The sequence below is a fragment of the Anser cygnoides genome, chromosome 1 (genome assembly GCF_040182565.1).
Source record: "Anser cygnoides isolate HZ-2024a breed goose chromosome 1, Taihu_goose_T2T_genome, whole genome shotgun sequence".
In the NCBI taxonomy this organism is placed as follows: Eukaryota; Metazoa; Chordata; class Aves; order Anseriformes; family Anatidae; genus Anser; species Anser cygnoides.
Genome location: NC_089873.1, coordinates 22,545,047 through 22,560,460, shown reverse-complemented (window position 1 = coordinate 22,560,460; position 15,414 = coordinate 22,545,047). Strand labels below are relative to the sequence as shown.

Below are 15,414 nucleotides of genomic sequence, written 5' to 3'. Positions count from 1 at the left end.
CAAAACCTGCCAAGAATCTCATAATGGTAGGCATGCAACAGGTTTACTAAAATTCTGATTAAAAGGTTAAAAAAAAAAAAAGGATCTAAAACATTTTCCAAATTATACAAAGTCAAGTGCTATCTATAGTGGTCATTCATCATATTGAGAGAAAAATTACTTTGAGTTTCTCCCATACTATCCTCCCTTTTTATTAATATTTAAAGAAATAAACTAACATTATAAGTGGTTGTGCACAGATTGTCTGTCTATAATACATCAGCAAATATTCACTACCTTCATATTAACATTAGTGTGTTGATCTTTCAAAAAAATAAACTGAAAATATAAACTGCAACTATCATTAAAGTGCTTGTGTATAATTTTTTTTTAAAAAATTCAAGAATAGAGGAATGTGGATATTCTTGTAAACATCCTAGATGTTTACCAAGTTGTCCTATGAACCACATATGGAAAAAATACGGAGATCTTTGAAGCAACTGTAGTACAGTGAAATTCAGAACGTCCCACAACTGGGAAATTAGTCAGTATGAACAAACTGATGTTATGGCAAATACTAAAAATTAGTACAATTCAGCCAATATACACTACATTGTTTGCTCTTATACATTCATCTGTAATAAATTTAAAACAGTATATAACACAACAATTGCCAGAGTAGATATCACAAAAAAGTTAAGAGCTGTTCATCAGTTAGCGCTATTAGGGAGGAACAGTATGCACGATGAGCTCTCTGAAGATGGTTTCCTAAATGAGGAACAAAAGTCTTCTTCCAAAGCTGTTGTTTAAGTTGCCTCTGTTTTGTTTCCTTTTTTTTTTTTTTTTTTTTTTTTTAAGTTCATGTATCAAACCTCAACTGCATAGACATAAGCATAGTTAACTGCTAATTTAGAAGCACATGTGTATTTCAACTACTGCAGTGTTTTGGGAGGAAGCACTGTCTAACAAGTAGTCAGAATGTTCGTAATTTAGTAAGAAAACAACAGCTTATGAAAGTATTTCCTCCTCACAGTACCATTATCAAGATATTAGCAGTTCCAACACCACATTAGTCTTTTTCATGCAAATGAACTCCAAACTTTCCGAACATCACTTGAACCTATCTGAGGAGAAATGGGAATAAATTAATGCTTTGTGTTTACCAATATAATTCTGTTTAAAATTACAGAACATAAATAATTTATATGGTTAAATTTTTAATTCATCATCAAAATACAAAAGTCACTCTTCCTCTTAAAATTACAATAATTCAGGGTCCAGTTCCATCCCATTCAGCCAGGATTTGTCACAAAGCCATGAACAGATCAGGTTACACTTTAACCTAGCTAACACTACAAAAACTGAACTGAAATCAAATTACCTCCGATTTCAGAGTAAAAATATAGAACAAGGCACATATACTTGTGTGTTTTTTTTCCACCAAATACGTTATAAGGCTATTTCTAAATAAGAATATTAAAACCTCTTATAGGTGTCAATAATGTCTCTCCATTATAGTTTTTTTAATACAATCCCCACACCTTCACGCATGAGTCAATCACTCTGAAATACAAAATATTATTTCATTTTTTTGAAAGGTCCTCTTAAAAAACAGGCCATCTTTAATATAAAGGCACTGTAAAACTAAGAAAATACAAATACAACTCTCAAGTATAAAACAGTTCCCAGTGTACCATATAAGCAGAAGGTCAGAAAATTCTTGGCCAGACCTCTACATACATTTAGGCTTAAAACAAAACATCTTTCTGAGACTCAAACACTTTAAAAAAATAAATGACCAGAAGTCTCTGAACTTGTGCTTATATAAATGAGCACTAAAAGAATCAAATCCTAAATTTGATGATTTTAAGTGTTCACAGGGACCTAACTCAAAACTGATTTTAAATCAAAACAATTAAGTGTCCAAATTACATTCAAACACACTGTTCTATGTCCTTCTGTGGACAGAACATGTGTATTGCCTAATACACATGAAATATTAAAAAAAAAAGATAATTACTGTACATCATAGAGACATTTTTAGTCAACAGCTTTTACCATGGTATTTTTAGCACTTCTTCAACTAGGTTACAGAGCTGTTCATTAACAGGGTACGTTATTCAAACAAGACAAAGGCATTGATAATTTAAAAGCATACTATTTTAGACATGTATTTATGTTAGCTTGATTACAACAAATACCTTAAAAACAACTTAAAGAGTCAACTTAGCACACCTTAATCTATATTCTATTCCAGTTTCCTGTAATGAAAAATTTAGAAATTAACTCTTTTCCTAAACACTAAAAAAATAATTAAGAAACAACTTTGACATATATCATGGTATTTAAGCCACTAAACCATAAAATCTATGGAAAAATATATTTTTGTCAACGTATCAACAACATCATGTGAAAGGAGGTGTTTTTGTTTTGTTTGGAGAAAAAAAAAAAAGACAAAACACTATATTTTCCTCACCAGACAACAGCTTTAGATCTTGTACTTCTGCCTTTGGTTTTATTTTCTTCAGGTGAATGAGACACATTCGCCTTATGGGTTTTCTTATGATGTTCTAGAAAAGCTTTTCTGGCAAACGCTTTCCCACATTTATTGCATCGATGAAGAGAAAAGTTTTTTGTTACTTTTACTTCAATGCCAACATCAGCTCCTTCATACTTTTTATTGGGCGAATTAGAAGTGACATCCTGTTTTGAACCAATCTGTTTTGTTTCATCCCTCTGAGGGCCTCTTTTTGTCACCTTATTTAGAACAAGATCAATTGGCTTTTTTATTGCTCTAATTTCTAAACTTGCAGTTATTTTCCCAAGGTAGCGCGGTGACTTTTTATGAACTACAGTTATATGCCTTATCACATCGCGTTTGCGACGTGTTTCGTAAGAGCAGAGCGGACACCTGTAGTATTTAACATAAATGTTATTCCCATCTGTGTGTAATTCGATGTGTTTTGTCAAGTTCTGTTTTGAAGTAAATTGGCGTTTACAGAGTTTACAGTAAAGTTGCTTGAAGTCAAAGCCAGCTGAAAGTTTTGGCTTCCTGGTTTTTTGCTGGCCACCTGCAGCAGATGCATTGGTTGATTTAGAGGTTGGTTTAGAGGTTGACTTAGTGGTTGATTTAGAGGTTGATTTAGGGTTTTCTGGGTCCTGTTTAACTTTATTTCTCTGTGCTGACGGAGTGCTTTTTTTCTCATTTGAGTGATTTGTTCCCTTTAATTCATTCTGTGGAGAAAGAGCAATGGAAGGGGGTGAAGGTTCTACAGAATCTGCTGGTTCTACTTTTAGTTTTATTTCTGTTCCATTGGCAGTATTGTTGGGTCCTTTCTCTCTTTTAGAGTTCTTTCCAGAAAGAGTTATCTTGTGAACAATTTGCATGTGCCTTTTCAGCATTATTTGTGAACTATATTTTCTCTTGCACAGAAGGCATTTGCACGCAGTTAAATTGTATTCAGCCTTTGAAGACGACTTTTGTTTTCGGGTCTTAAAAGATTTTTTAGCAGAAACTGTATCCAAGAACAAAGGTTGCCCAGGTTTTGTAGCTATATCAGGAGTAATGGAATCCCTTCTTAATCCTCTATGAACTTCATCAAAATGCCTCCTTACGTTGGCTTTTGTGGCAAATGATTTATAACACACAGGACAACTTCTACCTAATGTTACAAGAACGTTCTTATTTCGTCCCTTTGTGGAGCACTGATTTGGTTTCTTTTTTGTTTCTATGTACTTCTTTAGCTCTTCCATCTTTTTTTTGTGTACTTTTCTAATGTGCCGGCGTACACTGCGTCTGGAATGAAATTCTTTTCTACAAAGGCAACAAATCAACTGGTGGCCAAAATCAGAATTATCCAAAGAGTCCAACTCAGGAGTTACCGCTGGAGGCTGTTCTTCAGGAGTAGGTATCACCTTGTTTGTAACAGGATCAGCAGGAGGTAATTCTACAGTCTCCCCAACTGAAGCTGGAGCTGAAACAGTCTTGGGTTGCTCAGTGCTGGGTTCCTGTGTCTGTACTGGAGTTTGATCAGGGGTACTACTACTTTCTGTGTTCTCTTCTGGGCTATCAGTCCTTGATACATATTGAAATACAGCATTCTGATTAGTTTCTATAGGTTCTAATTTAATTATATATTCTTGCTTGTCTACCCTTGGATAGATTGCTTCCAGGAGGTCATTTATGGCTTGACTCTGCTTATCATTTATATCTGGGAGGTCTGTAAAAAAAGGCAAAGGCATTTTAAAATCATTTAGTAACTTCAAATTATTTAAGTTTTACAGGTTTCAAAGCGCCTTTTTACCACTATGTCTATTCAGCCACCAAATTTGCATAAGCCCTGTATTTTTACTATTTTACCGACCCTTTATACGTATAGGTTTTGAGTAATCATTTTTATCACATCAGTACAAGTGAGATTTTTACTAGAAGCCAAGACTGAAAGAACATCCTTCTAGTGTGCTAATGTGAAAGCCACCTAAGCTAAAAATTAGTTTGTCAGGAATTAAACTTATCTAAAAAGCTGTATCAATTGCAAAAGTAAGGACATAGTACTGAGCTTGTTCTTCCAGTGTGCAGCGAAGCCCAAAGCATCATTAGAAACTGATCTTCCTACTGCTGGAAACAGGCATTCTCAATAGAGGAATCTATTTCTGGAAATAAGCTCTTTTTCGTAAACTCTGAACAGTCCTTAAGAAAGAATGAAACATCTGTGTAACCTGAGCACTGCATGAGGACAGAAGTAGATGAGACGGAACTTCTGGGGCAGGGAAAGATGTTAGCACTACCAAAACAGTTAGCAGGCTTAGTGATACAGTAAGATAAATATAAGGACAGACCAATTCTGAATTTAGAAAAAAAATAATTTCTCAAAAGAATAAAAATTCAATGAAATAATATTTAATGAAATGACTCTGCTCAGCTTACCCAAAGGTTCACCCTGTGTTCTGCTCTGATAAGGAGTTGAAATGAACTTAAAAAGCAATAAAGGATGATACGGGGATCCTCCTCTCCTTGTTTGCCTGATACCAGTAACTAAACTTTGCAAGCTGAAGTTTGTAAAGTACTGTTTTAATACACTTAGTTTCAAAAAAGTTTATTCAAATGTTTTTCAAAACATTTATATTCCTGGCTACCACAACGATGTTATGTGTATTTTATTAAAAAAAAAAAAAGTATTGGTAATTTTATTTCCTGAGTAAAGTAAACCCTCGCTGAGTGAGGGTCATTCTTTCCACATTCTCAAGTAGAGGAAAGAGTGTCAGAACAAGAAATATGCTCCTTTGTTGCTCAGAACCATGTTTTAACACTGAATTATTAACATCTTTTGCAGTCAGCTTCAAATGGGGATTATCTGCATAATTTTTATCAAGGGTAAAAAGTCATTCCTATTTTATACCACCTCTTCATACCACATATGTATTCATATCCAATGACTACACAAAGTACCTCAAAAGAGTCCTCAGGGAATGGTATTAGTAATTTTTCACCATGAGGACTACTGAACTTTTATTCCTACCTATTGTCTTTTAATTTTATATATTGAAAAAAAACATCCACGTCATTCAATAATCTTCATTCTCAATTTTGTATAAAACACAAGGATTTATATAGCTTTATTCAGAGTTTTATTATTATTCTCTTTATCTGGAGCACATAGCATTGTTTTTGTCATTTGAACCCTTCCTAGTGAACAGTGAAAAATATCAGTTAAGCAGGCAATTAAATGAAAGTTAGAATGTCAGGAGCAGGACTGAAGTCTTTACTCAGGGTAATCTTATTTTGCTTAGAAAGTTTTGCATTTAAGTCAGACTCACTTACAATTCTGCTTTGAAAATACAATTCATCCCTTTCACAGAGAAGCTCTGGGGCTCTGCAACTGGCCAAACACACTAATTTAAGGAGGGAGACAATATTAGTCTTTTCACCTTCTCCTTCACAACACCTACTGATACAATGTGGGAAAACAATCACCTAAGTAAATCACTAGTTTCTTAATTTTTGAAGTATTGAGGCATGAGGATGCTAATAAAGGAAGAAAAAAACTCATTGCAACGTTGACCTAGTCAACAGAGACCAAGATAATTAAAAAAAATTACAAAACATTTCAAATGCTGGCACATTTCCAAAACATTCAGCCTTACTCAGATCAACAAATCATCATTGCTAAAAACGTCTTCAATACACTTCTTCTTCTATGAAAATACACTTGTTTCTTCATCATTCAAATTACTTTTAATAATAAAGTTTAATTTCTACAAAAAAGGAGGTAGGCTAGACATGATCACATATATACCCCAACAATAATATAATAGAATACTTCAGTTGGAAGGGACCTACAGAGATCATCAAGTACACCTGCCTGACAACTTCAGGGCTAAACAAAAGTTAAAACATATGACTGAGGGCATTATTCAAATACCTCTTGAACACTGACAGACATGTGGCATCAACTAGCTCACTAGGAAGCCTGTTCCAGTGTTTGACCTCCCTTGCAGTAAAGAAATGTTTCCTAATATCCAGTCTGAACCTCCCCTGGCACAGCTTCATAACATTCCTGTGCATTCTATCATTGCTTACCAGGGTGAAGACTACCTTAAAGTAGCATGAGGTGAGGTGAGGTGGTGGGAAAGAGAAATGAAGAAGACATGTCCTTAAAAAGAGTGATCTTTTAGTCTGTGTTTCATGAGTTAGAATGAAGGATTTTGTCCATGATACTGAGTGCTTCCCAAGTACAGGAAAAATGACACAAATTCAGCCAAGTCACTTTACATGATCCAGCTGAAGTCTATCAAAGCTATGCTGATCTAAAACTGAAATGCCTTGTTAGATCCAAGCTTTTCTATCAGATTCAGTTTCCCAGTCCTTTGGCATACTCTTCAGTATCTTTCACATTAAAGAGAAAAAACGAGAAAGGAAAAGGGCAAGGAAGAAAAAGTGTTAATAGTGACACCCTTCATTAAAAGGCTGGGCCTAAAAACCAGCTATCAAATTATGACATGAACACGTGTATTACAATTAGTAAAACTTACTATCATCCATCTGGAGACTTGGAGGACAATAAAACTTTTTATGAGTAATTAAATTTGGTAATCCTCTGAAGAGACTCCGGCACAATTTACACTCAAAAATGGTGTCCACATCTTTTAACAAGATATGCTTAAGTTGTTTAGTTCCTGTAATAAAAGAAACATTACACTTAAAGGAAGGTTTTCTGTTCATCTAACTCAAATCAGATCATGCAAGCAGAAACATTTTAAAATATGACAATTTCAACAGCATTTTATCTTGCATTAATGCTTTCATTGCACTGTTTATGATACACACAAGTTTCAAAATGAAAACAAGACTAGTCTGAAAAAATGTTTACACACATTACAGTTCATAGTGAAAGAGCAATGATTTATCACAGAATGGTGTGGGTTGGAAGGAAACTTGAAGATCATTCAGTTCCAACTCCCCTGCTTGGGTAGGGATGCTGCCCACCAGATCAGATTGCCCAGGGCCTCATCCAACCTGGCCCTGAACGCCTCCAGGGATGGGGCATCCACAACCTCTCTGGGCAACCTGTTCCAGTGCCTCACCACCCTCTGAGTGAAGAAATTCCTCCTAACCTCTAATCTCAATCTCCCTTCTTTTAGTTTAAAACCATTCTCCCTTGACCTATCATTATCTGCCTGAGCAAAAGGTGGCTCTCCATCTTTTTTATAAGCCCCCTTTAAATACTGAAGGACTGCAATGAGGTCTCACCGGAGCCTTCTCTTCTCCAGGCTGAACATCCCCAGCTCTCTCAGCTTTTCTTCATAGGAGAGGTGCTCCAGCCCTCTGATCATCGTCACAGCTTTCCTCTGAACTTGCTCTAACAGCCCCACATCCTTCTTGTGCTGGGGGTCCCAGAACTAGATGCAGCACTCCAAGTGGGGCCTCAAAAGGGCAGAGCAGAGGGGGACAATCCCCTCCCTCAACCTGCTGGCTACTCCCCTTTTGATGCAGCCCAGGACGCAGTCGGCCTTCTGGGCAGCAAGTGCAGACTGCTAGCTCATGTCAAGCTTTTTGCCCATTACAACTCCCAAGTCTCTCTCTGCAGGGCTGCTCTCAATGAGTTCTTCTCCCAGTCTGTGCTCATGTCTGACCCAGGTGCAGCACCCTGCACTTAGAGTTGTTGAACCTCACCAGGTTCACATGGGCCCACTTCTCAAGCTTGTGCAGGTCCCTTTGGATGTCATCCCTTCCTTCTGTTGTATCAACTGCACCACTCAGCTTGGTGGCATCTCATCGAGGGTGCACTCGATCCCATTCATCTAAATAACGGATGAAGATATTGAACAGCACCGGTCCCAGGACAGACCCCTGAGGGACACCACTCATCACTGGCCTCTACCTGGACACAGAGCCATTGACCACCACTCTCTCGGTTCGATCTTCAAGCCTATTTCTTATCCACTGAATGGTCCACCCATCAAATCCATATCTCTCCAAATCCATCTCTCTCCAATTTGGAGACCAGGAAGTCACATGGGACCACGTCAAAGGCCTTACAGAAGTCCATGTAGATGACATTGGTTGGTCCTCTCTTGTTGACTGAAGCAGTCTCTCCACCATAGAATGCCTCCAGATTGGTCAGGCACGCTTTACCCTTGGTGAAGCCATGCTGCCTGTCTCGGATCACCTCCTTGTCTATGTGCCTTGACACTGCTTCCAGAGGATCTTTTCCATGATCTTGCCAGGCACTAGAGGTGAGGCTCACTGATCTGTAGTTCCCTGGGTCCTCCATTCCACCCTTTTTAAAAATGGGAGTGATATTTTCCTTTCTCCAGTCACTGGGGACTTCACCTGACTGCCATTACTTTTCAAATAGGATGGAGAGAGGCTTGGCAACTCCATCAGCCAGTTCCCTCAGGACCCTGGGATGCATGTCATCAGGCCCCATAGGCTTGTACCTGTTCAGTTTCATCAGGTGGTCTTGAACCTGCTCTTCACTTACAGTTCGAGGGACTTTGCTCCTCCAGCCCTCATCTACAGGTTCAAGGAAACAAGAGACATGGGAAGCCTGACTGGCAGTGAAGACTGAGGCAAAGAAGTCATTGAGTACCTCAGCCTTCTCCATGTCTGTTGTTACTGTTTTTCAGACCCAGGCCAACAGCTAACACTAAAAAAGATTCCATACCAAGGTATCTGGTTGCTGCAATACAATTGCCTAACAAGAAAGGACAAGCAACTCCAGCATTTAAATAAATCTGCAGTGTTTTTTCTTTAAGCTTGTCCAACAATGTTAAGAAAGCAAGATACCTACAGCTATTTCACTTTTTTTTTTTAAAAAAAAAAGCACTAATAAAGGCAAAAAAAATACAGAGCATACAACAAAACTCAGAGAGTAACAGGTCAACATCAATGTTACTACATCTGTGCATCTGACCCAAGATCAAAGTGAACAAGCTTATGCAAGAAAATAGAACTGGAGACACATTTTCAGCCTGCTGAAAGGAAAATACAAGTAATTTAAGTCAGAAATTTTTCTGTTAAAGCAAAGTAACTTGACAAAACGTGCAGGTTTTCTCACACTTGTATATTCCAAAGTGAACACACAAGAGTAAAGTTTGATCTAGCATTGTTGGTGTTTTCACATTCCTGCCCTTCTTAAACCCCGAACCCTCTAATTGTTTAAGTTACACTTCAAGACCACATTTCACATCTTGCTAAAATTATCTACATAATGCCTACAATTAGCAATGGATTGTTAAATGATGAATACTTACCCGTGCCAAACCAGAAGGAAACACTAGCTAAACAAATTCAGCTAATTTCTCCAATTTGATTTTTTTTCTTATAAAGGAATAAATCGAAATTAATCTAAATTAGTCAAACAAGCAAAACCATAATGAAACTGGGCAAGGAATAAATAATATCACAGACAATTATGAAACAGCAAAAGTGGCAACAAGATATTCTTCCAGCCCAAACAGAAGTTCACGTTTTCAGTTATCACAGGCACTTAAGAATTCCATTTAAAGATCAAACTTAGAATCACACTGAAGAATTATTCCCTAAACCAATTTTTTTTCAAATATTAGTAATTCCATAATATCTAAGAATTCTTCAATTTTGAGTAAACCTTACATAGACAACTTTTTATTTCTAAGTCTAATATTATTATAAATTTTTTACAACTGAGTTTTGGCTAAGCACGATGACTTTTCTTTCTTCTTCAACTACTTAAAACTAGGATCCAGACTTGACTATCTGAGGCTACCATCCAGTTTCTTGCCTTGCCTATGCCTTTCCCAGGCCACTGCCCAAGACTCTTTGTCTTTTCCTCCCACGGGCTTTTTCCTGAAGTGTTACTAACCTAATCACCTGACCTGCATTTCTATCGACAACAGACTACTGGACAGATATTTACATTTATTGAAAGACCCCAAAGTTAAGAATTGTAGAGTTCTCCCAACAGCACATTGGGTACTGAAATCTCACTCTCAAACAGTTGAATTTCAGCATATAAAGACAAACACTAATGAAAACCCAGCTGAACAAAACTGAATATGCGCCACGTAGATAAAATTCCAGTGAGTCACTAACTATAATTCAAATAAAAAGGCCTCCAACTTGGTGATAGCACACAAACTCAAATTTGGCTTTTGCTGTTGATGTGTGCCCTAGCCAAAAACATCCCTCTCAAATGAAAAAAAATATCTAATTCACCACTATTTCCCAATCAAGGGGACACACAAGTCCCTCATTCTCTCTCCCCCTGCACTCTCTCATGTTATACCGACAGTTCGGTCTCTTCCATTCAGGACTGATTTTTTTTTGTCCAATTCAAACCATTGGTTTTATGAATTACTGGATGACATTTAAGGACTTATACTGGAGGCCTGACTGGATGACACGGTGGTCCCTCTGGTTTCAAACCTTCCGTATTTATCTGTGAAACTTTTCATAAGTAGCAGTAAAAATATTAATTGCTCTTTATGAATTAAACAGTAGACCATTACTGACTTCTGGAAACAGAAAATAAATTAAAACATCCACTGGTTTCGTTGACAGATCAGGCAGAGAAAAAGTAAGCATCTCCTCATTCTTCACTAACTGCAGGTTGCAGCAATGAGTAGTCAATTTTCTGCCAGCATATGCTGCCTCCAGCTTTTTTAAGCCTTCTCCACTTTGTAGCTGCAGCTAATTGGGGTAAGTGATACTTTGTCAAATCCTGTTAATATTTGTAAATGTAGATGCTAGAAATAACACCATTGTCAAAAGAAACTGTTACAGCACATCAGTCACTACAAACACTTCTCTGGCAGAAATACCCAAGCTTACGCCTTTAGCAAGCAATTTAACTTTTCAGAAAAATCTCACTAGTCCGCTTTCTTCTACAAGAATATTCAATTCTATAATAGAGTTACAGAATTCTGTATTAGACTGTTGCTTGTTATATTTTATTGTATTTGAATCATTATTAGAAAATAGCTACTAATTCATTTGTTATTCTTAATGTTCTGGATGACAGAAGAAGCCTTCTGCTAAAACTGCTTTAAATGGAGAACACTCTGGCTTTCTATTTCTTTAAGTTTACAGCAAGTATCGAAAGTGTTTCTTAGTTTTGAACTAGCAACATTTCGTTATGCTAAATAGTAAAATCTGGTCCAGGTCCTTTTGACTTCTGTCCAATTTCCCTGGTGCAGATGACTGAAGAGAGCAAGGTAAGCTGTCAATTTCACACATGCCAATGAGGACAACCTGGAAGCAGCCTACAGATAGCACAAGCTAATCAGAAGTAGTCTATCTCCAACAGAGTCCATTAATCTGCCTCAAGTGAAAGAAGCCAGCCTCACATATTTGAGGCTTTAGGTGAATCTCATGTAAACACTCACACTTATAAAAATGGTTATTAATGATGACTCTCACATCCACTTTTCCTTCTTCTGTTAAGTTTCTAAATGCAAGTGGAGAACGAACTGAATATTGTGCCATTCTACAAGACTCAGCTCACATGCAACCCATTACATATCATCGATGACTTACACGTGAAACATTTATTTCATATATACAAAGATCTATTTCTTTATACGTATACATATTAATAATTGCTGTGTTCTTGCACTAATGCGTAGAAAAATAAAGTGTTTGTTTTGCCACATCAAAAGCATAGAACAAGCTGGGAAATATTACAGGTTTCAATCACTTTTGGCATGCTCTTCGAAACACTTGTTGTTATTAAGTTCACTGCTATGATTTCCAACTCCATAAAAGAGTGAACGAACACCTTAAAAGTAGTATGATACAGCAGTACTAAGAAGTTCAAGTCAAGTTAATAATAGCAGTTGGAGGGATGACACAAAACGAGCTATTTTTTTAAAATGTTTTTGAAAGGTAACTATACAGCAGGAGCTGTATCTTGACTACTTCATATGAAAACAGTTATAAAAAGGAACAGCACCTAAAGCCAAAAACCTACAAATATTTCACAAATATATAGAAATTCAGGTGTTGGTGGTTCTTTTCTTTTGTTTTTAATACATGCTAAATATACATAACTCTTATAACAAGGTAATAAACATTTTAAGAGTCAAGCATGGTTTCATACCTGATCGAAAACATTCAATGATTTGTTGAATACCGGATTTTGATGTTTGCAGAGGCTGCTGTAACAACGGAGGATCACCAGGTTCCAACATATGTACTGAAATACATAAAGGATAAGCTGTTAGAGAAAACTGAGATGATTTTTTATTAAGTTATATGTTTTCTGTGCATACAATAAACTAGATAAAAAGAAAGCCAAAACTACAGTACAAGTTGTCTTACTCAAAAATTCTCATCAACACTGAATCAAAAAACATCACAGAGTGAATTTTCCAGCCATGATACCTTTTGACAACACACTGTCATTTTGATTATTTAAAGAAAATGGGTATTCAAAAATCAAACACAAAAACAAGTATACAAAACCATAATGACTCGTAAGAAATTCCCATCAACTAAGGCGATTCCCCAGAATAGCCTACTTGACTCCCATCAATCAAACCAAAACAACAAAACAGATGTACAAAAAAGCTTTACCAAATACCATATTTCTTCAGAATGTCCGATGTGACTTCAGTGTTGTCAATACTTACCTAAGCACTGAATTCACACACGTTCAGGAATGACCAGAGCAAGGCATGAGCATATCTAAGTAGTATGTACCAAAGACAGCTATTATAATACTTTTAACAACACACACACACACACACACACATATATATATATATATGTTCAAGAAATGCTTCTGGTTCAAGCAAATTGCTGAACCAACATCTTAGTTCTGAAGTTTCATTCTCTCCTGCAGTCTTCATAAAACCTATTACAACTAAAACTGATCTAAAACTCTTTACTGATCAGGATGATTATTATTATTATATTACTTATGCATATGGAAATTAACAGCATTCCATTGGTGCACATGCATAAGACAACTAAGCTTTGCTCAGAGAGAAAACCAAATTTACATGAACAAGAGCACCTACTCAAGCATGTGTGTGCAAAATCACTAGTTAGGTCTTCTTTGTCATGAACAAAATAAGTAGCTTTGTAATTCATAAATTGGTTCCTTCCTTGGCCCTTTGGAAGGACTTTTAGCTCCACTGTAAGGTCTCCATTTCTAAATAAGGTACTGAGCATGTCTAAGAAATTTATTTTTAATGAAGAGCAATAGAGGCATAGTATAAAACTATTTAGATTTATGAATTGCAAATAGATTAAACATATTTTAACAGGAAAGTTATTCCTTTCAATGTGAGGTTATAAATAAATTCAAGCTGGAAAGAGCATCAAAAAGAAAACAATGATAAAATGAACACTCCATGCAACTCTCCTGGCCGCACTATATACTATTATATATACAAACACGGACAACCATTACAAATCAGCTCATCATTTAGGGATCTCTAACACAATGACATATTTTATTCTACTAGCCTATTTCATATTCTTCAAAATAGCATACTTTGAGTTGTATACTGCCTGTAATATGCATGTGCAACACCCACTGACATCAAGAGGAGTGACATATATGAAGCAGACATAACACATCACTATTATTTGTAAGGCAAGAATAGTATTTTACCCTTTATAAAGCATTAAAACAACTCAAAACCTTAAAATCTTAAACACAAAGAAGCGTTTCTATAAGCTGAATAATACCTACTCTCAAATCAAAGTTGCCATGCACAGGCTTTCAACAATTAATTCCAAAACCTGATGCCTTTCTTTTTGAAACGCAAATGAAAGCATCCAAATAACAAACTCTACAATAAAACAACAAAGAAGGAACCAAATTTCCTTCTGGGCTACCAATTATAACAGTAGGCATAACAATTAGAAAAAAGAAGCCTACCAAATTGGCTGAAACTACAGAGCACTCAAAGTACTTTCCACTGACAGCATCTTCTGTGTCATAGAGCGGTGGATGCATAGTTGTTTTAGAACTTCTAGGATTTGTGTTTTGTTTTTTTTTTGTTTGTTTGTTTGTTTTGGTAGACACTTGAGAAGAAGACCCCAAGTTCATCAGAGCTCACCAGGGGAGACTCAAAGTAAAGATATACTCAACGAATGAAAGAGATTGCCAAAAATGTCTTTTATAATAATAATAAGTTGAAATGGTATGCTTTTTGGAAACACAAATGTTGTTTTTACGTAACTTCTTGCCTTCCTGTGCTCGCTGTACACAGTGCCAATTTGGGGGCTTGGGCACTATGACAAGTCCTGCAGGACCTGAGAAATGATCTGCAATAAGTCAATGTGACAGTTCAAGAACCTTTAAACAACATTTCCAAACAGAACCCAAAGCTTTTGATACCCCAAAACTTTCTCTAATGACGTGCACCCGTCACATCGCCGCAGTTTCTCGGGGTTTTGGGGACCGCCGCACCGCGCGGCACCCTACCTGGCTCACAGCACCCATGGTGATGGTGGTCAGTCTGGCAGCACTTGTCCCTCAGAGGCATTTTCCGCGGGCACCACCTACTTCCCTTCTACATCCAGCAGCGCGGTTCTGTTGAAACAAGCAAACCAAGAGTCACCTCCGAAGAAAGAGAGGGCAAGAAAGCGGCTCCAGGGCGGGCCAGGAGCACCCTCGGCGGGGAAGCAGGGAGGGAAGGAGGGAGGGAAGCCGCCGTGCTCGCAGCGCACCTCACGGCGCCCAAGCTCCCGCTCCCCGGCACACCACGCGTGCCCGGCTGCGGCAGGTGACAGCGAGAGGCGGGCAGGGAGCGCCGGGCGGCAGCGCCTACCTCCGGGCGGACAGCCGGGCGGACAGCCGGGCTCCCCCGCCCCGAGCTCGGCTCCCCTCAGCCCCGTCCCGCCGCGGCGGCGCCCGCTGACCCCGGAGCCGGATGGGCACGGCGGAGGAAGTGACTGCGGCCGGGCGCCGAGGGGCCGCGCACTGCGCACGCGCCCGG

At 37.7% G+C, this 15,414-nt stretch overlaps 1 protein-coding gene across 4 annotated transcripts; it reads right to left on the bottom strand.

Moving 5' to 3' along the window:
• Nucleotides 1–799: 799 nt before the first annotated feature.
• On the bottom strand, nucleotides 800–15,388 carry ZNF800 (zinc finger protein 800). Of its 4 annotated transcripts, none has more exons than XM_048080827.2 (6): nucleotides 15,247–15,388; nucleotides 14,901–15,008; nucleotides 12,561–12,656; nucleotides 7,012–7,155; nucleotides 2,456–4,199; nucleotides 800–1,103 (listed from the first exon to the last, which is right to left on the bottom strand). In XM_048080827.2, coding segments are annotated over exons 2-6 (2,046 nt in total). In that variant the 5' UTR covers nucleotides 14,962–15,008; nucleotides 15,247–15,388; the 3' UTR covers nucleotides 800–1,102. The 4 variants fall into 4 exon arrangements, with proteins under 4 accessions (XP_047936784.1, XP_047936782.1, XP_047936783.1 ...); XM_048080825.2 differs by having other exon boundaries at nucleotides 800–1,099; XM_048080826.2 differs by having other exon boundaries at nucleotides 800–1,099; nucleotides 15,146–15,281.
• Between the last annotated feature and the right edge of the window lie 26 nt (nucleotides 15,389–15,414).